The sequence below is a fragment of the Zootoca vivipara genome, chromosome 5 (assembly GCF_965207765.1).
Source record: "Zootoca vivipara chromosome 5, rZooViv2.hap1.1, whole genome shotgun sequence".
NCBI lineage: Eukaryota > Metazoa > Chordata > Lepidosauria > Squamata > Lacertidae > Zootoca > Zootoca vivipara.
This window is the reverse complement of record NC_142588.1, coordinates 40,942,595-40,969,392: the sequence shown is the minus strand read 5'-3', so window position 1 is coordinate 40,969,392 and position 26,798 is coordinate 40,942,595. Positions and strand designations below refer to the sequence as shown.

Below are 26,798 nucleotides of genomic sequence, written 5' to 3'. Positions count from 1 at the left end.
TTTAGAAATAAGCATGGGCGTTACATTTCCCACCATGCTAATATAGGTGGTTCTCCTGCTGCTCCTTGGTAAATTCCACATGCTGAACTTTCTGGATCCCACAAGACCAAAACTCAGTTTACTAAATGTACAAAAGGCTTTACCATTATGTATACATTTATCTGATAAACAGGAACCCACAATTACTCTTTAAATGTATTAGAATTGCAAAATGTTTAAGAAATTTAGATTATGAAGTAGACAGAGTTAACAAAGCTAGACTCTTTTCTTGCTGTTGCAAAACATGAATTTTGCTTTATTCACTTGTAACACTAAACCCCAGATAAACATTACAAATGTAGCAAGAATGCATTTCTTCCTTCTGTAGGAGGACCAAGATTGCCCTCCTGAGTGTGCCAAACAGCATGGGGTACTTCACATATTATGTGATTGGCGTGCACTTTACTTTGGAATCTGCTTGGGGATGAAATTGTTGGCTAATGCTGTGGAAATTTTGATTCTGCAATAGACAGGCTGCTTTTATCTGCCTTGAAACAAGAAATCACTTTCTTTTAATGATGCCACGCTCTTGGCTTTGCCACTGTTTTAATGATGTCATTAATTGTTTTTTGTTTCAAAATGTTGTGCAACAGAACCCCAAGCATCTCGATAGGGGGCCCCTTTACAAATAAAATCATCATCATTATTTCAGTAGCTACTGAGGAAATGTACTAAATTATTTTGGAAAACTTCCACAATAACTTATCGTGACATGACATTTCCACTGTGTATTGATGGAGGGAATTTTTATATGGATTGGGAAGAAGCTAATGTACTGTTAACAGCATATTGTGACCCACCTTTACAAAAAAAAGTAAGGACAAAATATATCAACTGGCATTTAGATTATAAAGAGATATGCATGTGATGTCAACATAATGGAATCGTCATGCTTGTGTACCTGTTTGCTATTTTGACATTTTATGGCTTCTGTTGCATGCCATGGTAGGGTTTTTGGCTAAAGGTGTGAAATCCTTAACCTTGTATGTATTAAAAAATTGTTGTCCTTTGAGTGTGACCAGGATGCTTGTGTGCACAGCAAGGATTTTCATATAGTAATATACAACCCACTAATCATTTATGGAACCTTGAGGGTGAGTAACACCCAGTAGGTGTTGGCAGCTATGCTGCAGAACCAGCTAATGTGAAACTACCAGGCCAATATTTTCAAAAAATAAATGACACCATGGAAATGTGGTACATATATTATAAACTGCTACAGTGCCATGATATTTTGCAGTATGGAATCCATATAGAGAGAGCTATTGTGTTCCAGAGTAAACAATATTGCCACAAAATAAGTGGCATCAGGCCAATCTTAGGATGAGTTGCCATCCTGAATAGAGAAAAATATACATTTCATTCATAGGTCTCCTCAGTTAAAACATCTGAAAACTCCCAACTACGCAAAGTATCATTTACAATTTTGCATGTAAGCAAATGGGGAAGGAGTATAGCAAGGGTTACACTGATATGCCTCCCACTTTCCTCAAAGCTCTAAACAGCTTTAAAGATGATTGATCAGATGCTGTCTTTACCAACACATCTCATCCTGGCAGGGACATGACAGAGGCATGGGCAACAACCCATGTATTCACACAGGTTGTTAAACCGATTGCCAGATGGAGGTAGAGCTAGCTCAAGCCTCCAGAGACACAGTGAAAAATCTTGATGTTTTAGAGTGAAAACTAAAGTTATTTTATATTCAAGGCAAACATAAATTGTGTTTCCCTTTCCAAATACACTGATCCTTTTTAAAAAACAACAACACCCAGCTGTATAAATGCAACCACTCATCCAATTCCCGTTGCTTTAATGTCACTTAGCTTCTTAAAATAATTTCAGATCCGGGGAAAAAAAAGTAGAATGATAAAAGTGGTGTTGGCTAATCTTTAAAAGCCTGTTATAAATCCACACTGAAATGTGGTTTAGTAGTGTCTTCACATGGAACATTTATTCTGTTGAATGTTCAGCAGGTAAAAGTTGCTGAGGCTCAGAGAGAGAGCTTTTCTCAGGTCTGACAGGAGCTGAAATATTAGGACTGTCATGGCCTTTTGCAAACCACAGATAATCGTTTGCAGCTGAAGAATTTAAAGCAAAGGACCTATCTCCATGGCTTTTGGGAAATCGCCCCAGAATGGACCGTTTGGGATTTGGATACTCGACAAATGAAGTCTGATAAATGGTATGCTTGTCAGTACTGCTTGGAATGGGTTCATGGGCCAAAAAAAGGTAGTTTTCTGAATGGTTTTGGCATCTCTCGCGTTGAAATTTCCTTAGTCCTAGTCCCTAAAAGAAATGGAAAAAAACACATATACTTCAGGTTTTTCTCACTGTTTAAGGTAGCTAACAATATACTCTAATTACAGAACTATCACAAAATGTTTTATTATCATATGTGGGAGCGCATCTTGATAACCGCAGATAAACAATTAATTTCTAATTATATCATTTTCGTCTGATATACAGGAGAAGCAAATACACGTCAACAAACTTGAAGCACAGTTGTGTACATCATCGAATCACACATCAGGGAACGAAGATGTAGAGTTGCCTCACTCAGTGTGGAGTAGACACAAGTATACACTGTGGGTGGAATTCAACTAACTTTTATGCAGAGGAAACCTACTGAAATGAATAAGACCAAACTTAGTCATACTCATTAATTTTGATGTTTACTCTAAGTAGGCCTAGCATTGAATTCCAGCCTACATTTTAATGTTGACCTGCTTCTACAGCAATGTGTGAGGTAGCCCTTACTCACACCTCATGACCTATAGTGTCAACATTGAGTCTGATATTTTGATCAAGGTTAGACTGGACAGCTATATAATTCATAAAAGCATTCTTCTGATTAAGGACAAATTTTTGTGCACTTCTAAGAGCTATGTTAAGGGCAAGCAATCTGTCTTAAATCTTGCAACGAGACAACATATAACTTTAGCAGAGAAATAGCATAAATAAACAAGCAAACCCGTTAAAATTTATCACACTTTAGCATTGCATCAGACTGCTCTCTGGAGGCAGTGATGGGACCAATAAACTGAAACTGAATACCCAAAAGACAGGTGTCTTCTGGGCAGGTTGTCCTTAAAGCCAGGAATTTGGTAGATGGCCTATTATGGCCAGAGCTGCATTCCTTCCGATGGAACTTGTGCACAATCTGTGGGTGTTCTTGGCCTCATCTTTGTTAGTGGAAGCTAGTGTCTGTCTGATCTACTCGGTGCCTACTTGTCATACCATCTTTGAGTGAAGCTCATACCTCTACAACTAATGAAAATGCCTTCCCTGTGGTACCTACCAAACTATGGAATGTCCTATACCTGGAAAGCTAGATGGTGTTACTACTGTTTGGCTGGTTGTAGGTACCAGTCAAAAACTTTTTAGCCCAGCTTCTAATTAAGTAGGATCTTGATGCATTAGACAAATTATTTTTCTAGTAAGGAGCAGCAGAGGTTATTCTGATTGATTTTATGTTGTTTTAATGGTTTTGGGACGCAGGTTTTGGTTATGGGACACAGGGGCCTAGGGCTTGCTGATCAAAAGGTCGGCGGTTCGAATCCCTGCGATGGGGTGAGCTCCCGTTGCTCGGTCCCAGCTCCTGCCAACCTAGCAGTTCGAAAGCACGTCAAAGTGCAAGTAGATAAATAGGTACCGCTCCAAGCGGGAAGGTAAACGGCGTTTCCATGTGCTGCTCTGGTTCGCCAGAAGCGGCTTTGTCATGCTGGCCACATGACCTGGAAGCTGTACGCCAGCTCCCTCAGCCAATAACGCGAGATGAGCGCGCAACCCCAGAGTCGGTCATGACTGGACCTAATGGTCAGGGGTCCCTTTACCTTTTTAATGGTTTGTTTACATTGCTATGTCTTATCTATGTATTTTTATCTGTTTGTCATCAGTTCTGCCTTTCGTTCTTTTTTACATCAATTCTACTATCATTTGGAAGTGGGATACCACCAAAGGGAGAATGAATTTGGTCGCTTGGAAAAGAGACAGCAACTCTTAAAAGAAAGAACCCCTTACCTCAAGCAAAAGACACAATACTTACAGTATCCAAGTACTCTCCGACATTCAATAAACAATGTCTATTATCATGGATTGAAAATGGAAATGTGTTTACTGGTTTCTAAAAATAGAAACAAGAAAAATATAATAATTGTTATGCATGTGTATTGCTGTAGCTTTCATATTCAACAGAACCCAAGATTACATTCAAGCAAACATGCCTATATGCTATGTGTTTCTTAGTAGGTAGTCCGTTAGTAAAGAATACAGATTGATTACATTATACACTAAATTTATAAGAGAATTTAATCTCTCCCAGTCATCTATACACTTACATAAGTACCCAAACTTTTGAATTAGATCAGTTTTATTTATAGAGGCACAAATTTTTAGACAAATACCAAGATTTCTTTTAGTGCTGAGTCTACAGCTAATAAAAGCTGGACTTCAAAAGGAAACATGTAATTGAATCAACTTGAGATTTATGAGCTCAGTGCCACCCACTGAGAAGATGCCATATATTATATGCTATATATTATATCAAATTACTGAGTATATATTGAAAATGGTTAGGTCTCAAATCTAGCAAGCACAAGTACACATGTTAAATTTTATTACAGTTAGTTTCCAAGTTCTGGCATCTCATATTAAGCGACAGCCAGGAAAGCTAGTCTCTAAAGATTGTCTGTGATCTAGTGAAGTGAAAGCCAACTGCCTTCTGCAGACTCAACAAAATGCAAATAAAGAACAAAATAGTTTTAAGAGTCTTAATTCAGAACTATAGAGTTAAAGGGAACCAAATAGCCAAGTAGTATAGCACCCTGCTACAAAATCCTTAATTTGGGGCATCAAAAGAACAAATGAGACAATTTATCCAATTCACAGCCCCTCCCATCATTTATCACAAGATGAAAGACCACAGCTAGTTTGCACTTTTATATTTCAGAATAACTTTTAAAATTACTAGCTTTAAACTTTAAAAACTTTAAAAATTACTAGCTGTTTGCTATTTCTTGCTAGCAGGGCCCCCCAAAAGTGAGTTTTGCCTTTTTATATAAAAAAAATCATTGCAATGTATCTCCAAAAACCCACTTATTCCCATTCCAATTCTTTCTCACTGAGATTGGCTGGACTGTGAGCTTGCTGTTGTAGTATATATGTATCTTGTAGTATGTGGATGAAGTCCTCTCCCTTGCAAAATGCACACTTCCATCACACAGATGTGTGGAATCACTGATAGTGCTGTGAGAGACTTGGTTTTTCCTAGGAGGCTTGTTGTCTATGTGCTCCCCATGTTCTATGGTCCTGTTCTATAGAACTGACTGCTATGATTAGGCTAGAACTCTCTCCTTCCCTCTGTGGTCCTGGATTTTTACCTGGCAAAAGGGATGTAATAAATTAAGCTAGTGCCATCAGTGTTTGGAAAGCTACAGGATTCAAACTGTAGTCTGCAGGAAATATTGTAGATTGAGAAATCAATTATTGCTCTTCTATCCATTGCCATCCATGGACTTTCAGCATAGGCATGGGAGCAAGCAAGAAAGATGACTGACAACTAGATTACTGACCAGCAGGGAAGTTCTCCAGTGCTACTGGAAAGATTAATACATAAGAGAGCCAAGTGTTGAACAGCCGTCTGTCTAGATGATTGATAAGGAACAAACTCTTAAAATTGTTCCACAAACAGCTTACAGGCAGCAACTGAGTTTTTGTTGTAAGCAGCGTTCGAAACTCCCACTGTTCTAGGCGCATTTTGCAACTGGGAATTTAATTAGTGTGAGCAATTTCTGAGCTCTGAGTGCAAGTACTGCACCTAAGATTTCAGATTACAACTGCCACTGCTGGCGCTGTGGGTGTTGGAGAAGAAATTCCTGCCTGCTCGACTTCCAAGATCACTGTAGCATCAGGCAAGCTGATAGGTTCTGCCTCTCAGTTGGCCTTGCAGAAAGGCAGCATTTTGTGGGACCCTCATAAGAATATTAAGGGAAGCATGTCTATGATTTTTGCTGTGTTCAGATGAGGACTAGAAAAATGTGAAAAATGAGCATAAGATTTTTGGCTGCAGTTCATTCACTTTCAGCTTTGTATTCTTGTTATAAAAAAGTGTACCTAGACATTCCGTTGTGGCGCCCATAACCTAGGTTTAAGGTGCCATTCAGCTCCTAGTTTCTAACACTGGTAGTAAGACTGGCATACTAACATGGTCTCGATTCTAGGCATATCTTAATGAATTCCTGCACTGTTTAGCTTGAACTTTCACCTTTATTCATTCCCACTTCTGTTCTTAAGATCGCAGAGAAGACTGTGTAGGGTCCAGAGTCAGGTAGTAAATTTAATTGGGATGCATCAGGTTTCCTGAACAAGTGTCTTCCTTCAGTGAAGTGTTGGGGTTTCCTACAGGAGGCCCTGACCCCTCTGGTATATGGTGCATCTGATGAGGTTTCATTTGATTGTGGCACTGGAGGTACGCTGATCTTGGAATATGGAAGCTGAACTTGGCAACTGCATTGTCGGCTCTTCCTGGATGATACATGTATGGGATTTTGTTTTTACATGTGAAGGTGTGTGGACCATCACCATGCAGTGACTAGTGCCTTCTATGCCCATCTAATGTGGGGAAATTGTCACTAAACGTGGTTATGATTTGTGCGCAACAGTAGCATTTCTGGGAGGCCATGTGGCAATGGCTTCTGGTGCTACCATGTTATCTCTTGTTTATTCAGATATTATTTTGCTTTTTACTTTACTGCTGGGAGGGCAGTAAAACTGCAAAGGCAGTATGTTGGCTTAGCTGTAGGGTCAGTCTACTAATAACAATTCTTAAAATTTTCTGGACTTCCGGTCTGCAGCGCCGTCGAGAGGACGCAGGGACCTCGAGCTTCGAGGTCCCTGGCATCGCGGGGGGGGGGAATCCGCAGGGTGAGCGGATTCCCCAAAAGAACCCCGGGAAGAGCGTCCCGGGGGCGCAGGTCCAGCAGAGCTCCGGACCGCGATTCCTCCGCTGCCCAGGGAATCAATAGAGCCCCTGCGAGCCAGCGGAGTGGAGTCGCGGGAGCCATTTTGGACGTCAGCTTACCTCCGAGAAGCGAAGCCTCGAGTCTTCTGCCTGTTAGCTGTGGATTCTTCCAAAGAAAATTAAAGGAAAAAAGTAAGTGGAACCCTCAATTGGACTTTGAGATAAATTTGGTAATAATTTGGAGGAAAAAAAGGAGATTCCAAAAACGGAAGTCGATCTCTTCCTAATGGTCAATCAAGAGGCGCAGCAATTATCCCTAAGCCGAAAGGGAATTTGAGTGATTGGGAAACCCGAGAGAAAGGAAGACTTTAGCAACCCTTCTCAGTCTCCCGGAGTCGGCACCCCTTGAGGACCAGCAAGATTGCTGGGGGGAAAGCGCTTTGACAGCTGTCAAAAGCTGTCAAAAGACTAGACAACTACATTGAACTGCTGTTTAATGGTAAAATTTGCTACAAGAAGAATTTAAAGTTAAGTTAACCTGAATTAGGATTTGATATTTGGACAAGTTAAAGACAATGGGAAAGGACAGCCAAGATGGAGGTGATCGTGTAGTAGGAAGGAAATTTCCAGTGCCTTTTGTCTCCTAATCTCCTGCCTGCTTGCGGTTATGAGCAAGAATGAAAACAACTTATGCTCTGGCCTTCCAGGAGGCAGTGTTAGACTATCTGCAAATACTGAAAGACATCCAGAAGACATTGCAACATTCCAGTCCATCATGCACAGAAATTATGGCACAAGAGCAGGACTCAAAGGACAATTCTGAATGTGAGATCAAGATTAAAGAGTCAGAAACAGAGGACAACGACGAAACTGAGTTGGATTATAAAAAACAGGAACTGGAAGAGGCACAACAAGGATTTGAAAAGAAAGATGAGGTCAACGAACAACAAAATGAAATGAAGAAGCAAGAAAAGAAAAACCCTGGAGGGACTGAAATCTGGAGTTGGAAGATGGTGGAGTGGGAAATGCAGAAGGAGGGGGGGACAGAGGCCTGGATTGGGAAATGGGAAAGACGGGGGGGTGGGATGAAAAATTTAGTTAAAAGGTACTCAGGTTGGCTGAATAACGGTCTCTGAAATTTTGGCATGTTAAAGGAAATGTTGGTTCATTTGGGGGAATGACATCGGGGGAGGGGAAGGAGGGTGTTTAAAAGTAAATGTTAAGAATTTGAGTAGAGAAATGATTGTAGATAATTATTGAATTTTCTGGAGGGAGAAAGAAGAATGGTTGGGGGAGGAAAATTTAGGTTTGTAATAATTATTTTTATGTCTAGATAGGTGTCTGGGCAGAGAGCTACCTTTCTTCCTCTCTTTACTCGGAAGCACCTGGTGGCAGAGGGTGCTCTGAGGGGGGAGGAAGGGGTGGAGGGAAACCCAGACACGAAAATGGATCTCCTTTGGAAGGCCACTCCTCTCAGGTTCCTCTCGTGGCAGGAGGGGACTCGTGGAGAGGCGGCATGAAGGAGGAGGATAAAGTGAATATTTGAAGGAAAAGATTTTGAGTTAAGAATTAGAAAATCCGCCATAATTTATATTAAGATATTAAGAATACCAGGAAGAAGAGATTTGAGGAAGTCACAAATACAATGTTAAGAAATAAGATTTGAAAAATTTATTTGTTTGTTTTATATGTGTGTATTTTGTTTTTGTTTATATTAAAATTAATAAAATTATTTTAAAAAAACAATTCTTAAAATTTTCTAAGAAGTTAATAGCATTCCAACATTACATTTTGATTGTTTCAACTGCAAAAATGTTTGCTTATAATTGCAAATATTGCACACATGAAAGGTTTATTTATCTGAATATTGCCAGCTTCACCTATTTCAGCCTGCCAGATTGACAGAATTCCAGAAATAAAGAGTTTCTGTTCTCTAACATGCATTGGAAGGCAAAGATCAGATAACACATTTAACTGAGAAAGCTTTTCTTCAGGCCCCACCTAATACTTCTCAGCATATTCTCTATTTTAGACCATGAGTCTGGTTTTACAATTTTCAAAGAAGGATCTAGGTAAACTAAAAAAAATAACAAGATCTGTCCTGCCAGCCTAGATATCTAACCTAATACCATTGTAATCGATGACCAGAATTAATTGATATAAGATTTCAAAAATTTCAGAGATCCTGGTTTTTTTAGGCTCCATCCCACTGAGTGCAGTTATATCTATGAACATTTCTAGACCTTCTAACACATAGCTAAAGGACTTATTTAAAATGTACTATGGGAAATACCAGGATTCAAAGAGCTACTTTAGGCATCCCCAAGGACTTGGGTACACCCTGGGGAATGTTTGACTTTTGTTTTTCCCCATGACATATCGCAAACAGCTTTTGAAAGTCCCCTCAGTTTTAAAAGCTGCTTGCTATGAAGGCTGTTTTATTTTTTATTTTTTTGGGGGGAATACAAATATAAATGCCCCTTGGGTACATGGAACTAGTTCCACAGTTCTTTGGACCCCAGTTTATGTATGTAGTAAGTGAATTCACTCAGTCTTAATGATTGAATAATTCAGCTATACTTGAAACCATTCGCGAGACTGCAACAAAAGTAAGAACAATGTGATACAACTAAGGAAATGCTGTAGTGCTCCCTCTAAGCAAGTTAATTAATCTCACAGCTAGAGTGGTGCCTCACAGAGAGAGATTAGACAGTCAGCTGTTGCCCACAGTTAGCTTCCAGTTTCTTTTAAACTGGAAAAAGCCTTCTCCAGCAGTTATTCAAAAATTGTTCAAGTAAAGTCAAGTCTCTCACACTGTGTTTTTGTGGCATCATATACCACCTAATGGCAATCTGCTCATTCTGACACGTCTATTTTAGTTCATCATAAAAGGATCATACATACTTCTCAGAATATTCCTAAACAGTGGAAAAAACAAACAAACAACAGAAATAAATAGATGTCACACTAATTAAAGGCAGATCAGAACATAATAGACCAATGGCTTAACAGCCTCTTTTAATCAGTGGCCAAAATGACAGATGGTTTAGAAATATAAATCCCCTTCCACCCTCAGACACAAATCTTTAGCCTTTTGCTCTATTCCTGTTTCTAAAACATGGTTGCTGTTACCGTTAGCTCAGCAAATACTAGACTAGGAAAGAATCCAATTAAACTTAACACACACACACACACATATATATAGTTTTTTATTCTTAAGGAGAACTATCCTGTGAAAGGTTGCATCACTTGGGTTTGATGTTCAGCAAGAGCATATTCTATTCAAGTTTTACTTCAGTTGAACAAATTCCCTTCAAGTTGCTAATTCTTCCCTTTTGCAGGATGCCACTGATGATTACAAAGTGTGCAGCTGCTTGAACTGTAGGAAGTAAAACCCAAACCTCTGGGATGTACCCTCATAGCTTCACTAAATCACTGGGAAGGAAACAGTGATATTTAACCCCATCTTTAAAATACGTTTGAAAAACACAGAAGGCATGCCTCCTAAATTAATATTACATATAGAAATAATGAGACCTGTTTCTTATGTATGTTCTTGTGAATGCAGTTCCAGGGTTTATTTGCATTCAGAAAAGAATTAGCCAGCTTAATGAAATAGGATGGTACAGCCATGTATTATTATGCTTAAAAACGTGGACTGCTGAAAGTTAGTTGTGAAATACATCTATTTCCCTTCTTCTACATCAGGCACCCCCAAACTTCGGCCCTCCAGATGTTTTGGACTACAATTCCCATCTTCCCCGACCACTGGTCCTGTTAGCTAGGGATCATGGGAGTTGTAGGCCAAAACATCTGGAGGGCCACAGTTTGGGGATGCCTGCTCTACATTATACAACCTACAAGAATGAACAGACAGAGGGAAATTGATCACATAACTGAAGAACCATCTTTCCCCACATGAACCCACTGACATTTGAGGTTCTGTTCTGGGTCCTGAGCAGAGGGGTTGCTAGTCATGAGCACACCCTACTCTAGCTCCTCTTGGCTCAGCCTAGTTGGCTGGGGCATAGAATGGTTGTGAGGGAAGTTGAAACATGGTAGCCATTGTAGCTGTAGCGGCCCAAAGAGCCTTCCAGAGTCTTCAGACCCATGAGAGAAGCCCCTTTTTTCTTTCAGGCTTTGGTGATGGTATTGGGAAGCTCTCTGTACACTCTATCAAGGGACTCTGTCTCATACTCCTTGGCTTTTCCCTCAATCTCACTGAATTCTGAATTTCTTCAGATTCAAACCCTTCTGCAAAATCTTGACATACTTAATGTTCTCAGAGGTGGGTATATGTCCAAATTGTCTTAAGTACACCAATCTCTTTCTTTCTCTCTCTCTCTCTCTCCATCTCAAACATGGTACGTAGTGACTGAAGACAGACACCTTTGTTTTCTTTTAAGACCCAGGTGAAAACCCAGGACTTGTTGGGGACTTTTAAGCCTCTTTGCCTGCAATACTTTCCAGGAAGAAATGCTCTACTTTATTGAATATATATTGCAATAAATGGGACTTAGTTCAGAGTAGATGTGCCAAAGATTGTGTTATATGTGTATGCTGGTATTTTATTATTCTCTGCCTCAACTTCTAATCTATGGATGTTTTATTGCCTGTTACAGTATTCTATTGCTTTCATTGTTTTATTCTGTAAGGCACTGTGAGAGTTTAAGCAGAAGATCAGCTAATAAATAGTATACATGCATGCATACATACATTCAGAATACAAGGCAATCTGTGCAGCCCATATTTATGTGCTCCCCCCCCCATCAAATGACATTATCTCCTGGTCCATTTGTTTGCAAGTATAGGTGGTTGCTTTTTTAAAAAAAAATTTATAGGTGGTTGCTTTTTTAAAATTAATATTTGAAAAATAGTTTATCCTGTTTGCCATCTGTGTCTTGCAATTTGCTGCAATTATTCAAATAATTTGCAAATGTTTTTAATTATATGCAGCTAAATAAGAAAGACACCCTTTAACTGTCTAATTCTTGATATTTTCCAGTAATCTGAACTATTTTTATATCCATGTAAAGCATACAAAATGGATATGCTGGAAAGCAATCATAGGTCAAGAGGTTCATTGGTTTTTGTACAGTATGACTGTTATTGTGTTTTTTAAATTATTCCAGATCTACAAACAAAGTTGTTTTATTAATACCGGTAGTGCTTTCTCTCTCTCTTTCTTTTCTGTTCTGTTGGAAGAAGTGATACACCTCTCAATTTAGTTTATATGAAATCATTAACAACAACAACAAAACGAGGGTGACATGGGGACGACAGGTTTACAGCACCACAAAAAGGCACCCGCATCCAGCCTTGAATGCACCTTATAATATACACCCTTAGAGGAGAACATGCATTGAGATAGATAGCTTATGGAGCTCTCGGGATTTAGCTCTACTAACAGCATCAGGGTTGCCTCTCTCTGGAGATCTATATGGAGCAGTGGATTTGACTGTCTATTTGCATGTTTAATATGTGCCTCTACCTACATTTAACCTCTATATTTGTACATGAACTCAAATATTACAAAACTCCAGTGATCTCCTTTCAAAGGAAACAGAATCCACATAAGCACTGCGCCCCTAGAATTTCCACTGCTCAGGAAAGTTGAGGTGGACATAACATCATGGTCATGAAAATCTTATCAGTGATTGCCCAGTTCAGATGCTATTTTTATCCACATGAACCTGTGCCTGAGAAAATACAGACCAGTTTCCATGACAAAAATTATTGCCTGTACAATCTCTAAAATATTCAGATATTTAAGCAAGAGGTTTTAATCTGTAACCTAATAGATGGTTTTATTAATATATATTTTTTCTTTCTATCCAGACTGTCTTGCCAGTATGATACATTATAAGCTAGATTCTGATGGGCTTATATAACTGAATAAGAGCTACTTAGAGCAGGAATGGAAGACCTGTGTTGTTAGACTCCCAACTCCCATCAGCCCCAAGCAGATGGCCAAAGGTCAGAGATGATGAAAAATTTAGTCCAACAATATCTGGAGGGCTATAGGTTCCTCATTCTTATGTCTTAAGGACATAAAAAACAAAATTAAGATGGCCCTATATGAAATAAAAGTCATGTATAATACTATCAACATGTATAATACTATAGCATATAAACTGACAAAACTACATTCGTGCAGTCAGAAGTGAAATTGTAAGTTAAACTTCTGTAATACTTTACAGTATACAATTAATAACATTCAACATATGCCCAGAATATTACAAGATTAATAATATGGGTAAAAAGTTAAGTTTACAGTTTTTAAAACTGAAGCTAATTTAGTTTTTTACCTACTAAATAATCAGTCTAGCAGTCACAAACATTCATATATCAAATTGACACTCATGAATGCAAGAATGTTTACTGACCTTCTCCCGAACTTTGTACATCTGTGGCAATCTATTGTTGATTTGATTAGTAGCTTCTAAATTTAGTATCTGTTTTTGCATAGAAGCTGTAAGAGATTCAGGAAATATTTGCACCTTTCCAGACTGTGCAAACTGTGAAACATAAAATATTAAAAGAAAGAAAAATATAAAGAAAACATAACAAAATATAAATAGAAGCAAGTTTTTATTATTTGTATTGCAGCAACACCTAGAGGCTCCATTAAGAAGCAAGAATCCCACTCTACTTTCACTTAACATACCAAATATCAAATGCAAAATAAAATATAATTCCTGTTTTCAAAGCTTGGGTAGGTAATTTAAATATATGGATGAAAGCAATATAGAACACACATAAATTTCATAATAAATGGCAAGCCCATTCAATTGGCAGGGCTGCAATTCTGGTCCACTCTAGTGGAAGAGTGACCTTAATTAGGAATAGGGTTTTCAATGTTATTGCAGTGTTCACGTTTCAGAAGAGATCCAGACAGTGATGTCATAAACCTGCTCTGCATATTATTAACTGCTTCAGGATGAACTGAAGAATCAATACTAGAGCTGTGAACACTTCCTTGTACTGTCACTTCAGTTTAGAACTTCAAAATAATTTTCCAAAGGGTAGCCTTGTTAATATCTTGCAACAACAACAACAACAACAACAACAAAACAAATTTATTATGGCAGAAGTTGTCATGGACTATAGCCCACTTCAGATGCTGTTATGCTTCTGCCCATTATATGACTGCCACCAGTGACAAAGATAATGAGGTGTTTTCTAGGCAAATGAGAGAGAAAAAAATAGCAGCATACTAACTGGGCAGTAAAATTTTGGAGAAGACAAACATTTAGACAAGTAAATCTGGGTGCTAGTGGGGGAAGAGAAATAATGGAAATGCACCCAAAGGGGGGGATTGCTTTGTGTGTTGTTGTTGTTGTTGTTATGGGAAAGGGTGCACCTTTGATAAGATTATTGTAGAAAATACAGTTGTAAAAACCAGTCTAAGAAATCCTTGACTTTCATGACAACAAATCCAAAGCAACCACCAACACTTGATTTCTTACAGGATTTGTCCACACTTCCATTTATCCTGTATTGTTATTACCTGTCCCTTATTTGAAGGAATGGTTCCTTATATTGGTGAAGCTAAGGCTGGACTTTGGGGCCCCAAAGTCTAGGGCTCCACAGCCCAGAGGGCTCTGAATGACAATCCAGAGAATGGCAGAATGATTAATGGCAAACAGGCCCCACATCAACCCCTGGATGAGCATGGGGGTATCAGGGCGCAGCAAAGCTGATACTCGTAGCTGCAGGTGGCATCCCATCCAGTCAGAGGTAGCCAGTTATATACATGGTTACATATTCTCATTTCATTATTTTTACCTTAACATTATAGTATCGCTTTCTGCAACAAAAGGATGCTTGTTTCCAAGAAAGTGTGCTTAGCATCAGAGCAAATTGAATTTATATACTTCCCTATACCTGGAAGTCTCAGGGCTGTTCACAGAACTGTCAGCCAAGGTGGTGCTACAATTTTAAGCGAGTTCAAAATGCAAAACTGCACAAGTTCATAGCATCATTGGGGTGTTTTTTTTTTTTTTTAGATCAGGGTCTGCACATGAATTTTGCTCTAACTTAACAGGAATGTAGAAGTCTGTGGATTGGCGTATTTGTTTGAAAATAAATGTTGTGTGCTTAAATTTCACACCTTTAAGTAATACACATGGCCTTATAAAACCACCACACGCCCCGCAAGACCGTTATAGGTACTTAGCTGTACTACTCCATCCTTGTTTAGTCGTGGAATTTAGCACTAAGAGGAAATAAGCAACAGGCTGCAACCTGAGACGTTGGGCTTTGCCTTTCTCTCCCTTCCCTTCACACAAACACCCGCCGCCGACAGGCGAAGAGAAAGGGGGCAGCCAACGCCAACAGAGCTGCTCAGGGGCTCCTTCTCTAAAGGCTTCGCCTTACCCAGGCGCCATCCCGCGCGGTGCTGGGGTTGGCCCGCCTCCCCTTGGGCATGGCCTCCCCACGACCCAGCGCGCCCCGAGTCCTGCTGTAGCCTGGCGGGGTTCAGCTCCGCAAGGGAGCCGGAAGGGAGAGCGGCCCCTCCAGGAGGCTGAGGCGGCTCTCGTTGCCATGGTCACTACTGTCTAGCTTACGTCTTCTGCGCCAGGGACTCCTTCCATCGACCCTACACGCGGCCGGGTGGAGAAGCGCCCTCCGTAGCTCGCCCAGCAATGAATGAAAAAAGCGGGGAAACCCCTTATTGTTTCAAGAAAGGCCAGCGCCTCTTCTCTCTATTAGTGCTGCCCCTTAAAAGCCGGGAAACTGACTTCGACTAGGCACACGGGAAGTTGAAACTTGCGGCAGCAGAGATTTATAATTTATGGCCTCACCAACGCGGGTGGATTTAGAAGCAGAGGGGCGGGTGAGAGCCCGGGGGAAGGGTCTCCTTCATTCATCTTAATAGGGGAGCGAGCGTCGAACCTCACATACAATGCATTAGCCACATCTTTAAGCATCTCTTTACACAGCTGAATGCAAAGAACCACGAGGGCTAACCGCAGGCATTTGGAATTGCAGTTTGTTGATAGATGGACTGGGGAGCAGCCCCAATTGCTATGAAAGTTTTCACGCATGCAACCCTGCTTTGCATGCAAAATATCCATGTTTCGAGCTCATTGAAACCACAGAGAAGTGCAGCTAGCCCAGCCCTTTACTCAGAAGTATAACGATTGGACCCTCACTTCATTTGTAAGGGAAGGACCTGTGGTTGAGCACCTGCTTTGCATTCCGGGTTACGCGGGTTCGATCCCGGCAGCTCCAGACAGTGCTCGGAAAGACTAAACCCTGGAGGTGTGCGGACAGTACAGAGTTGGGTAGACCAATGGCCTGCCCTTCTGATACTCCTAACTAGCCACTGTTTGGTGTGGCCTGTGATATTACATGTTTGGGGGTGAGTGGTTGAGAATCCACCATGCACTCTGTCTCAGCACAAGGGGGCACTTCTTCCATTAGCCCCATTTCACAGAACCCCCCCCCCCCTTAACAAGAAATGATATATAGAGAGAGCATTAATTATTTCCAATTAAAATTTGAACACACACAAGCTCTGTGGACAGAAGGCACAGGTGGAATCAACCTCACTGCTGCTCAGCCCATAGTTGCATTTACAGTTCCCCCTCTAAATCTACATTTCCCAGGATTCATAGGAGTGTCTTGGGTTTGAGTTCTGAAAAAAACAACCCACTAAGCAGCAACCACTATCAATTGGCGAGGCTCCAATTTTGAGCAGCCTACTACAATTGAGCTTTTGGCTCCGCCTCCACGTTTTGACCAATTCTCTCTCTCCGAACCAAACTGAGAGTTGAACCGCTCCCTAAGAGATCTCGCGAGAGAGCCCGCCCTCTGTTGTTTAGTGAGTAGCCTAGCAAGGAAACGAAGTAGCGCAGCGACGGAAGGGAGGGGGCGGAGCCTAGGTGTGCGTGGTAGCTTCGAGCTCTTTCCGGTTTTCTTCCTAGGTCGCCGGAATCTCCTCTCAGGGAAGCCAGTGAACTTCCGGTTGTCACCGCGGTCGCCGCTGCCGAAGGAGCGAAGCGAATGGGGGACCCCCGGGGAGCAGGGGCCGAGTCGGGCCTAGCGGGGAAAAGCGACCCGGGGGCACCCGCGCCTGGCGGAGCGTCGCTGAAGGGGGAGCGAGAAGAGCCGAATCAGGTACCCTCACTCCGCGTAGGCGGCTGTTGACCTTTACAGCGCACCCTCCCTGGCCTCTGTGCTTTCGGTGTCTCCACGCCATAGTCACTCAAATTAACGTGGAACCCGCGTGTCGGACTCCCCCCCCCCGGTCGCTGTCTTAAAGGAAAGGAGCGGGGGCAATGCGTGAATGAGCGCCCGTCTCTCCTCACACGCTTCGCGTTCAAGGTTGGGACCCTCCTGGGAGAGAGAGAGTTGAAGTCAGAGTTCACTTTCAGCTATGCCTCCAAATAAGCGAAGTGACGAATTTCTAATGTCGTCTCTCCCTGCCACCCCTGTCGTGTCGTCACCCCCCCCCCTTTTCCTGTTATGGTTCCCCTTGTACCTTTTTTGTGTTCACTGCTGGCAGCTGGTAAGTGGGTAAGAGTAGGAAGGGGGATGCTGTGAAAGCACCGATACCGAAAGGTCAAAAGAATACACAGGGATTGTGTAACTGTTTCTTTTAAAGACAGAACTATTTTTTTTCCTGTAGCCCTGTGAGTGTACTAAATGGCATTCCTGAAATGGCTTTAAGTACGTCTTGGTGGTTGTCCCTGCTTTACTCATTCTACTGTATATTCCTGTGTATAAGACCACTTTTTAACCCAGGAAAATCTTCTCAAAAGTTGGGGATCGTCTTATACGCCGGGTCGTATTTCTTATATGGCAAGTATATCCCAAACTCTATATTTTAGCTGGATAAGCTGTGGGGTCTTCTTATATGCCCAGTTGTCTTATATGCTGGAATACAGTATATGGTAATCTTGCATTGTGGTTAGTAGCACTATGCGGGGCACCTCATGTTGGGGAGCCCTAGACGGTTTTGCTATGTTTGCCCTCCCCCCCCCAGCCCTGAAAGATCTTACTTCCTTAGAGAAGTTCGGTGCGTGCCATACAGGCCCATAGCAGCTGGAGGTGCAGGGCAGCCTTGCCAAGGAGTTAGGATCATGGGTTAGCTTCTTTATTGAAGGTTGTGACTTGCATCACTTAGCTGAACCACTGTTCTTCTTCTTTGGCGATCAATCGTAGCCGAGTAAGATTGTCTTCCATAAACACGGTTTTAACAATGAGTCCGTAAATGACTGTGGAGGCCAATTCTGGATCCGCACGTCCTTCCACAGTGGGGACATTGGTTTCCGGGTGGGAGTTGATCACGGTGTGGATTTGCCACACAGTGGCAAATTCACAGTGGTGAATGCATGAAATCTTTTTTGAGGTTGCACAAATAACAACCGCTCTCTTCATTACTGGTGTGATGAGGACCTTTCTACTTTGTATTTTGTGGGAGATCTTTTTTACAAAAGAAGGAAGTGTTGTGAAATGGAGACACTAAATTATTATGTGTTGGGGTGTCATTGCCTTAGTTCAGCACTCACCAGACAAGGGAGTTAAAGGCATTCCTACCGGGGATGGGATTTCTTTGAACCTTGGATTGAGAGTGATTTGTGTGGGTTTCTCATAGACTTTGAATGGCTGCAGTGGGTCACTCTTGTTCCACTCACATACTATAAATTATTGCCTCTTTAGGTGCAGAGTACCCAAGAAAGGAGATCATAAGAAAATTTGGTGTGACCATTTCTCAAATATAATCATAGGAAAACATGATACATTCATACAAAGCTGCATCTAAACCATGGGTAGGCAAACTAAGGCCCAGGGCCCGGATCTGGCCCAGTTGCCTTCTAAATCCGGCCCGTGGATGGTCCGGGAATCAGCGTTCTTACATGAGTAGAATGTGTGCTTTTATTTAAAATGCATCTCTGGGTTATTTGTGGGGCATAGGAATTCGTTCATCCCCCCTACCAAATATAGTCCGCCCCCCCACAAGGTCTGAGGGACATTGCACCGGCCCCCTGCTGAAAAAGTTTGCTGCCCCCTGATCTAAACCTTTAAAAAATGAGCCATTATAAATATAGTTGGCAGATTGGGCAGAGTTTGGGCATGCAGGACTTTTTATTGAATGGAAAAATATAATACAAGCAGGATGCAATAATACCTGTAATTGCACTCAGATCTCCTTATTCTAACCAAACTATTTATTGTTTGTGCAAACTAGGGTTCTGTGCTGTTTCTTGGGGGTAATGAAGTGAAGAGCAGTGCTGTGGTAAAGTATTCATCTGCTCCACCACAAGCAGCATTTGCACGCCTTCAAGAGAAGACTGATCTGAAACTTCCGCCAGCTAATTGGTTACGCGAAAGTGCCAAACTGGGACCAGCAGGGGCAACTATTCTTGGTAACAGCAAGAAGGGCAAGCCATTTTCAAGGTAAATATTGGAAATATTATTTATCCCCACTCAGCCTATAGAAAAGTTGCCCAAGTTTGATTAAAAGCAAATCATGAAATACTACTTAAAGAAATGTGACAAGTTAGAGTACTTAACTATTAAAAAAAATAAAAGGTTACAAAAATATCAAACATTTTAATTTTTTAATTATCTTTTTTTTAAAAAAATGAAGCTAGTTAGGTAGTATTTGTGTATCCTATTTCCTATAAACTATTTGGCATGGGGAGCTTTTCTTTTCATTTACAAAAGAGTCTGTGAATATGGCAGATGCTTTTGCTTACAGAATTATGGAGAAACTATATTTACTGCTTCCTGTGGCATCACACATTGTTCCAGAAAGTCTGACCCAAGTGATTTTGGCAGAAATATCCTTTTACCCTTTCATGAGTTGAGTTCCACTCAAGGATATCTGGATCCAACACCAAGAGAGAGAAAAATCTTACTATGTAATAGATTTGTAATGATGATTTGACATGTGCCTATAAGTATATTTATTTATACTTTAACTAATAAAATTCTGCTTCAATAGAATGCAATTCTATTTACTTTTAATGTTACACTTTACATTTTTTTATTTTTAAAAATAGCTTTGGCATGGCATACGATTTTATTGACTCAATTGGAAATGATGTGGATGTTGTATCTGATTCTGAGGTATGTATACATTGCAAATAAAGACTTAACTCAAAGTTGTTATTAATGAAATTAAGTTTTTCAAAGCTCTTACCCTTGGAAAAGAGAGCCGTTTGATGAATAGCCATAATGAACTGGGTTGTGATTTTGATAATTATATGCTTTTTTTATTCAACAATTTTACCTGCATTAATGTATCATGTATCAGCAAGCTCAAAATGTGTTGACAGCATGAAAGGTGTACTTCTGTCATTATTGAGATTTTATATTGCTTTTTAGAAGAATAGTGGCGTAGTGCATGACATCTAATTTAAGAATGCGTAAGTGTCATCTATTATACAATGGGTTGGATACAAAGTGCCATTTTGTTCATTCAAGGGGCTTGCATCAAGCAGAACTTCTGTAAATAGAAGTGTATGTGTTGGTGATGTTTGTGATTCCTCCTTCTGTCTGCATTCTCCCATATCACTTTCAACACTTCTGGTATGTGCATATGGAAAGGGAGCTACAAAGCAGAGCAGCCGAAATTCTGATCCACTTCGAAGTATAAATTAAGAACAAACTCTTTGCACAATTAAAGTTTTTATAAATGCTGACAAGCAGGGATGGGCATCATATAGTAATAATTGTTTTAAGCAGTTTGTGTCATCATTAGAAATTAGAACTCTCCCTCATGGAGCTGTCACAGGCTCCTTGAATTTTCTCACATATTTACACATTATAATGGTACCATTAGTGGCTAAAATATTAATTAAATCCTACATTTAGTATTATTATTAGTATTATTATCTTGTAAAGGTACACTGAAAGATCAAATAAGAGTTGAAAGTATCCAGTTGCTGTTGTGCCAGTGCAGATATCTATATTACACAAGTAAGAGAGGCCGTAACTTTACTTTGAGAATCCATGACTGCTGCTTCACATAAATTCCCTTTTACCAGGTGAGGATTAGAAGATTACAAACAGGAGGGTTAGAAATTCTGCTTTCCCCACCCATGAAAAGTTGATGCATCACTTTTTCAACTCAGACATTACCTCACACCAAACCATGGTTTGACCTTTCTCATATTCAGACAAGCTATATTTCATGGCTGCTTTTTTACTTCAATTTTAATTTGATCAGCACTCCAGTCTTAGGTACAGCAAGGACACATAACTGTCATCTGTCAACTTAGACATCCTGTCAAACCATAGTTAATTGGAGTATATTTGGAGAGGGCGGGGTGGGGCAGAGAAGAGTAAGTTCTGTTGCATGAGCAGAAGTCCACTCATTGGACATTGGAGGTCTTCTGCTGTCTGATTCTGGTTTGCCAATTGAGTGCTATATTGCCTGTTTGATTGAGATATATCAGAGCAGCCCAACTTTTCATACCAAGTGGGCCACAAGAGTACTTCGACATAGAACCCGCAGGCCACACACTACCTTGTTGTGCATGGAAGAGTGTGTTGCAAGGGCAGATTTGACACCCCACCCCCCAGGCTGTGTGTGTGTGTGTGAGAGAGAGAGAGAGAGAGAGAGATGTTGCTGAGGGCTGCCAAGAAAAACCTTGAGGGCTGCCAAAAAGGCATGCAGCCCTTCAGCCACACATTGAACCACCCTGCAATACAGTGGTACCTTGGTTCTCGAACTTAATTCACTCTGGGAGTCCTACTCCCGAAACCATTCAAAAACCAAGGCACAGCTTCCTATTGGCTGCAGGAGCTTCCTGCACTTGAAGCCACATTGGAAGTTCAGCTTCCGAAAAACATTTGCAAAACCGGGACTCTTACTTCTGGGATTGCAATGTTCAGGAGCCGATTTGTTTGGGAGCCAAGCCATTCAACTACCAAGGTACCACTGTATATGATTCCATAACTGTGATCTAAAGTTGATGCTTTTATTAAATGTATTACTGTCCATTTTGGCTCGTGTAGAAAATATACTTTAATGTTTGAAAATGAACAGAAAGGTTTGTCTATCTTTCACTTTGCAGAATATTAAAAAGCTTCTTAAGATACCATACAGCAAATCTCATGTCAGTATGGCAGTACATCGGATTGGGAGAACTCTCTTACTAGATGATCTAGATATTCAAGAGCTCTTTATGAGATCATCACAGGTGATAAACTTTGTCCTAGTTATTTCTTTGGCCATCTAGTGTTTCTATTTCTTGTTTAATGTTGCCTTTTCCCTCAAGGACATTATAGGAATTATGGATGTGTAGCTATCTGCATAGCAATATAATAGCTATGCTAGAGAGTTTGATACATCTTGGATTATGACCCAGAAAATGTCCAGCAGTGCTTCATAGATCCACTTTGTTTTACATTTAGTACTGTTTCTTAAAATGGAATGCAAGTATCATGTTCTTTGAAACACACACTAAAACAATTATTTATGAACTTATATGTTGAAGTTGTAAAAATGTAACTCTTTAAAATAGATATGAAATGCTTTATTTTATACAACATCATATTCATTGAATATATTTAATCAGGTAACTAAAACACTTTACAATATTAATTGTATGCTTATTTATTTATATTACTTAGACTGGAGATTGGACATGGTTAAAGGAATTCTACCAGAGATTAATAGATCAGAAGTGGCAACGAAAGAAGAAGAGCAAAGAACACTGGTACCAGAAAGCTATACTTTCCAAATTTTTATACTACAGGTATCTTTTGTAATTTTTTCCCCATAAACTCTCTTCTGTTTTATCAAAATTAATTGATCTGCTTTGTGTTTTTCCTGGTATGTGTCTACGCCCGAAGTAAAAACAAGTTTTTCAAAGCTTATGCCACCAGTCTTTTTGCTACAGAAGACTAATATGGCTGGCCCTTTGGAATTTAGCAACCGGTGCATTGTTCTTGAACATTAGCTAAAATGCAGACAAAAGCAAGTGCAAATTGATCTTCTTGACTCATTCCAAAAGGGGATTGTAAGGAGCACCAATGGATATCAGTAAGCTTGGTTGTATAGGCATCAAGTGGAAAATGTGTTCATTGTCAGTGAGTGTAAAGTGATACATATTTGGGTAACCTCTGCCCCCAATTCACATATACCCTGAAGGGGTCTGAGCTAGCGGCGGTTGTGGTAGAAAGCTCAGTAAAAAGATCGAACCATGTGTGACAGCTATGAAAATAGCAAAGTCCATATTTTTGTTGGTGGTTAATTTATATACTGCTTAATTACCAAGGTGGCTTCCATGCAGTTTACAGAATAAAAGCAATTATAAAAAAAGGTATGCACATAATTTAAATACAAAATAAAACAATTAAAATAAATGTCCACAAGTAAAATGTGCAGAAAAACAGCACAGCAATTAAATCTGTTAAAACAGCAATTACAAAAAAGGAGGGTCAGGTAAGGAAATGTTGAGGATAAATAAGGAAAGGTTGTAGGAAACAAATCAGGATGTTTGATGTTGGCCATTATTTTAATAACACATAAAAGAAATAAAATAAGGAACTCAATATTTGACATTTCTTATCATGTTTGCACTGAAAAGATATACTACTGTATTTGTGCTTACTTGTATCACGAACCATTGCATTACGCTGCTGTGATCTTCATCTGTACTACAGTTGTTTCCTTTTCTTTCGGTTTTTGTAAAATTTAAGTTCAAGAAAATACTACATGGGGGGGGGACAAATACTGACAGACACATTGGGTGGCCCAAAGCCCTAATGTTGCTCTTCTCTGCTTCTGGAAATCAAAATAGATGATAGCAAATAATAAGATGTGAAAAGAGTCCCAGATGTGTTTGATTTTGATATCATATTAATAGTAACAGTAAACAAATACTCAGTGTTAAATGGTAAGGTTTGGAGGAGTTTCTGACTAAAATTGTAATGTCTGTTTTGTTAGCATCAATGGTGATGGAGCTGCTCAGCCTGTTCCTCCTCCTGAAGAGCAACATCAGGAAGAAACAACTGAAGATCAAACTGCCGAAGCAGGAAGGGTTTCTTGGCCAGCCCCTTTTGAAATGCCTTCCTCACTTTCTGAAGATGCAAGTGCTTCTAATCAGGTTAATTTGGCAGGTGCCTTGCTTAGAAAAGTAGTTTTGATTCTTCATAAGTGTGCTTGTAAAGATGGTGGCAATATACTAAAAGTAAAAGTAAAAAAATATTTTGCAGTGGCCAGTCCCAATACTGTAAAATAGTTTCCCATGAAATCTTAGTTTACTTTACGTAAACAGTTACTATTTGGAAGGGGTCAGGTGGTACGAAACTGAGAGCGAATATTTAGAGTGCAATCTTGCATATACAGTTCACCAGGGTTCAGCATTGCTGTGCACCTATGGAGGCTTTACAGTCATACCTCGGGTTACAGCTGCTTCAGGTTGCGTCTTTTTGGGTTGCGCTCCGCACCGAACCTGGAAGTACCGGAACGGGTTACTTCCGGGTTTTGTGCATGCGCAGAATCACTAAATCACACTTTGCGCATGCGCAGAAGTGCCAAATCACAACTTGCACATGCACAGATGGGTTGCGAACGCTGTGGGTTGCGAATGTGCCTCCCGCACAGATCATGTTCGCAACCCGAGCACTGTATTGCGAGCCCGTGACCCTACTGTGTTAGCTGCCACTGCTGCCTGCTCCTGTCTTTGTGGTGATTGTGTTTGGGCCTAACATCTGTCCTCTGCTCCCATCAGTGTGTGTATTGCCCATGGTGGTGATAGTGGCTCCTCCACTTCTTCCCCCTGCACATCTTCCTGAGCAGTAGAGGGTAAGCAGTAGCTGCTGCATCTGCTGCTGCCATTAGTTCATCTGCCACTGAATGAGTCGTGGTGGCTGTTAGAAGCAGAAGCAGCTATATTTGAGAGGGAGCTTGGATGGCTGCTGCTAGTCACTATTGCTGGTTACCTGTTTGCCAAAGCAAGCTAGTGATCATAGCTGCCAAGTTATCCCTTTTTTTAAGGGATTTTCCCTTATGCTGAATAGGCTTCCTCGCGAGAAAAGGGAAAACTTGGCAGCTATGCTAGTGATTTCCTACCGTCTTCCTCCGTTGATGGTAATGGTTGCTCCTTGCAGGAGACATTTTCACGGTCCACTTTGGTGGCTGTTTGGCGGCAAGCAACAGTAGCAGCTGCCTGCCTCTGTCCATGGGGAGAGGGAACACAACATGGGGTGTGAGGGCTAAACACGTGCTGTGCTCCCTGTCCCCCCAAACCCTGATGCTAGTCCTGAATGCACACATAGTTGTGGGAAAGTCCTGTTGAAGTCACTGTGACGCACTTCTCAGTTAGCATGCTTTGGATTGTGCTGCTTATGGTTTGGTTCGAATGCATTTCAGCACAGATGACACAGCTTGTTGATCAGTTTTCTCATATAGAAAAAAAGGTGTAGATCCATATTAGTTTCATGTTTTGGGGGCGGGGGGAGAACAGTTGTTTGTTTCTTGCCTTTAAATAATTGAAAGCTGGTCAAGTGTTGTGTGTACACTTTAGAAAACTAGCCAGAAAGCTAGCCAGAAAGCTAGCCAGAAGTCTTTCCAGTGCTTGTTTTTGTTGGGAGGACACATCCTCCAAAATGTATTACAGGATCAAGCTGTTCCTATGCTGCCTGTTGAATAGCTCTGGAGGATTCCCCCCCCCCCCAGCAGAGTAGCATTTAATCTTTTTAAAAAGTTAAATGAAACTTTAATCTTTTTTTAAAAAAATCAACCACTTCTCATCTTTAACAAATAACAAATTCAGAAATCTTCGTGCTCTGCAGGCAGCATTTTCTTGCAAAGCTCATTATCCTAGAGGAGAGAATCTTAGAGAAATAGGAAGGCATAGAAATATAACAGACAGAAAAACTGAGTGGTTTCGGGGGGGGGCCCTGATCTGATTTGTAAGTGGTGGTCTGACCACCCCAATTCACCTCAATAATTTGCCCCAGCGCAGGGTGGTTGCACAGTAAACAAAACCTTTCACAGTTTGATCATCTGCCATTCGGAATACATACATTACTTAAACCAAGCTTACTTACTCTCAGCAGTAGAATCACTTATATCCTTGTGCTTTTCACAGGGAAGTGTGCTTCTTGAACCCTCATATGTAGTGGGGGATGTGTCCTCAGTCCCCAAACAACAAAACCTATCTACTTTGTTCAGTGACGGGGGAAACAGTCAGGTATGGTTTTATGTGGCATCTGATCTAAAAAGTACAATCCCCTTACTCAGTTTGATCTATAGGGTACCTGAGAGAGAAATTTCACTTGTACCAATTGTTTTGTGGCATCTGTGATCTTTATCTTTATTGTGAATGACCAGCATAGTCATTATGTGCTGTGCTTCGTTTTCTTTCCTTGAATTTTGCTTTATTGCATATATGCAGGCTGTATTGTATTTTTCTTTGTGTAAAGAGAATAGTTTCAAATGCTTCACTTTTTCCTCTGCACATTTAAAGGGTCTTAAAAATGACTTTGTTCGGAACATCTTGTGGACATTTGAAGATATTCACATGTTGGTTGGATCAAATATGCCTATATTTGGAGGAGGAAGATACCCAGCTGTGAGCTTGCGTCTCAGGTGAATTACTAAACACTTAAAATCGATGCACATAGAACACATTGCAAATAATGTAACCTAGAGGTTACCAGAGGATAGGCAACAAAAGTTAGGCTATCCTTGTCCAGATAGAGGTGTAGCTGGGCCAACAGCCAAAGCTGACAGAAGGCACTCTGTGCCAAGGTTACCTGGGCCCCAAGTAACAACAGTGGATCCAGCAGCACTCCCAAGCTATGTATCTGCTCCTTAAGAGGGAGC

At 40.6% G+C, this 26,798-nt stretch overlaps 2 protein-coding genes across 12 annotated transcripts in view; one reads left to right on the top strand and one right to left on the bottom strand.

Moving 5' to 3' along the window:
• Positions 1-1,228: 1,228 nt before the first annotated feature.
• On the bottom strand, positions 1,229-16,654 carry TEX36 (testis expressed 36). Of its 3 annotated transcripts, none has more exons than XM_088670441.1 (4): positions 16,559-16,654; positions 13,387-13,518; positions 4,088-4,165; positions 1,229-2,328 (listed from the first exon to the last, which is right to left on the bottom strand). In XM_088670441.1, the coding sequence occupies exons 2-4, from the start codon at positions 13,465-13,467 to the stop codon at positions 1,993-1,995; spliced, it is 495 nt and encodes a 164-aa protein (XP_088526567.1). In that variant the 5' UTR covers positions 13,468-13,518; positions 16,559-16,654; the 3' UTR covers positions 1,229-1,992. The 3 variants fall into 3 exon arrangements, with proteins under 3 accessions (XP_088526567.1, XP_088526566.1, XP_034993338.1); XM_088670440.1 differs by lacking the exon at positions 16,559-16,654 and adding an exon at positions 15,571-15,701; XM_035137447.3 differs by lacking the exon at positions 16,559-16,654 and adding an exon at positions 15,380-15,559.
• A 306-nt stretch (positions 16,655-16,960) lies between these two features.
• The window catches only part of EDRF1 (erythroid differentiation regulatory factor 1), a 33,197-nt gene continuing 23,359 nt past the window's right edge, over positions 16,961-26,798 (top strand). For 2 of the 9 annotated variants that reach the window (XR_015950213.1, XM_035138635.3), the window contains exons 1-8: positions 16,961-17,125; positions 19,200-19,408; positions 20,017-20,083; positions 22,036-22,161; positions 22,595-22,719; positions 23,913-24,072; positions 26,062-26,163; positions 26,440-26,561. Coding sequence is in view for 8 of the 9 variants with exons in the window: in XM_035138635.3 (XP_034994526.3) it covers positions 17,012-17,125; positions 19,200-19,408; positions 20,017-20,083; positions 22,036-22,161; positions 22,595-22,719; positions 23,913-24,072; positions 26,062-26,163; positions 26,440-26,561 (1,025 nt within the window). In the remaining variant the exon portion in view is untranslated. The remainder of the gene's footprint in view (positions 17,126-19,199; positions 19,409-20,016; positions 20,084-22,035; positions 22,162-22,594; positions 22,720-23,912; positions 24,073-26,061; positions 26,164-26,439; positions 26,562-26,798) is intronic. The other 7 variants (XM_088670434.1, XM_035138632.3, XM_088670430.1 and 4 more) reach the window with 6 other exon arrangements.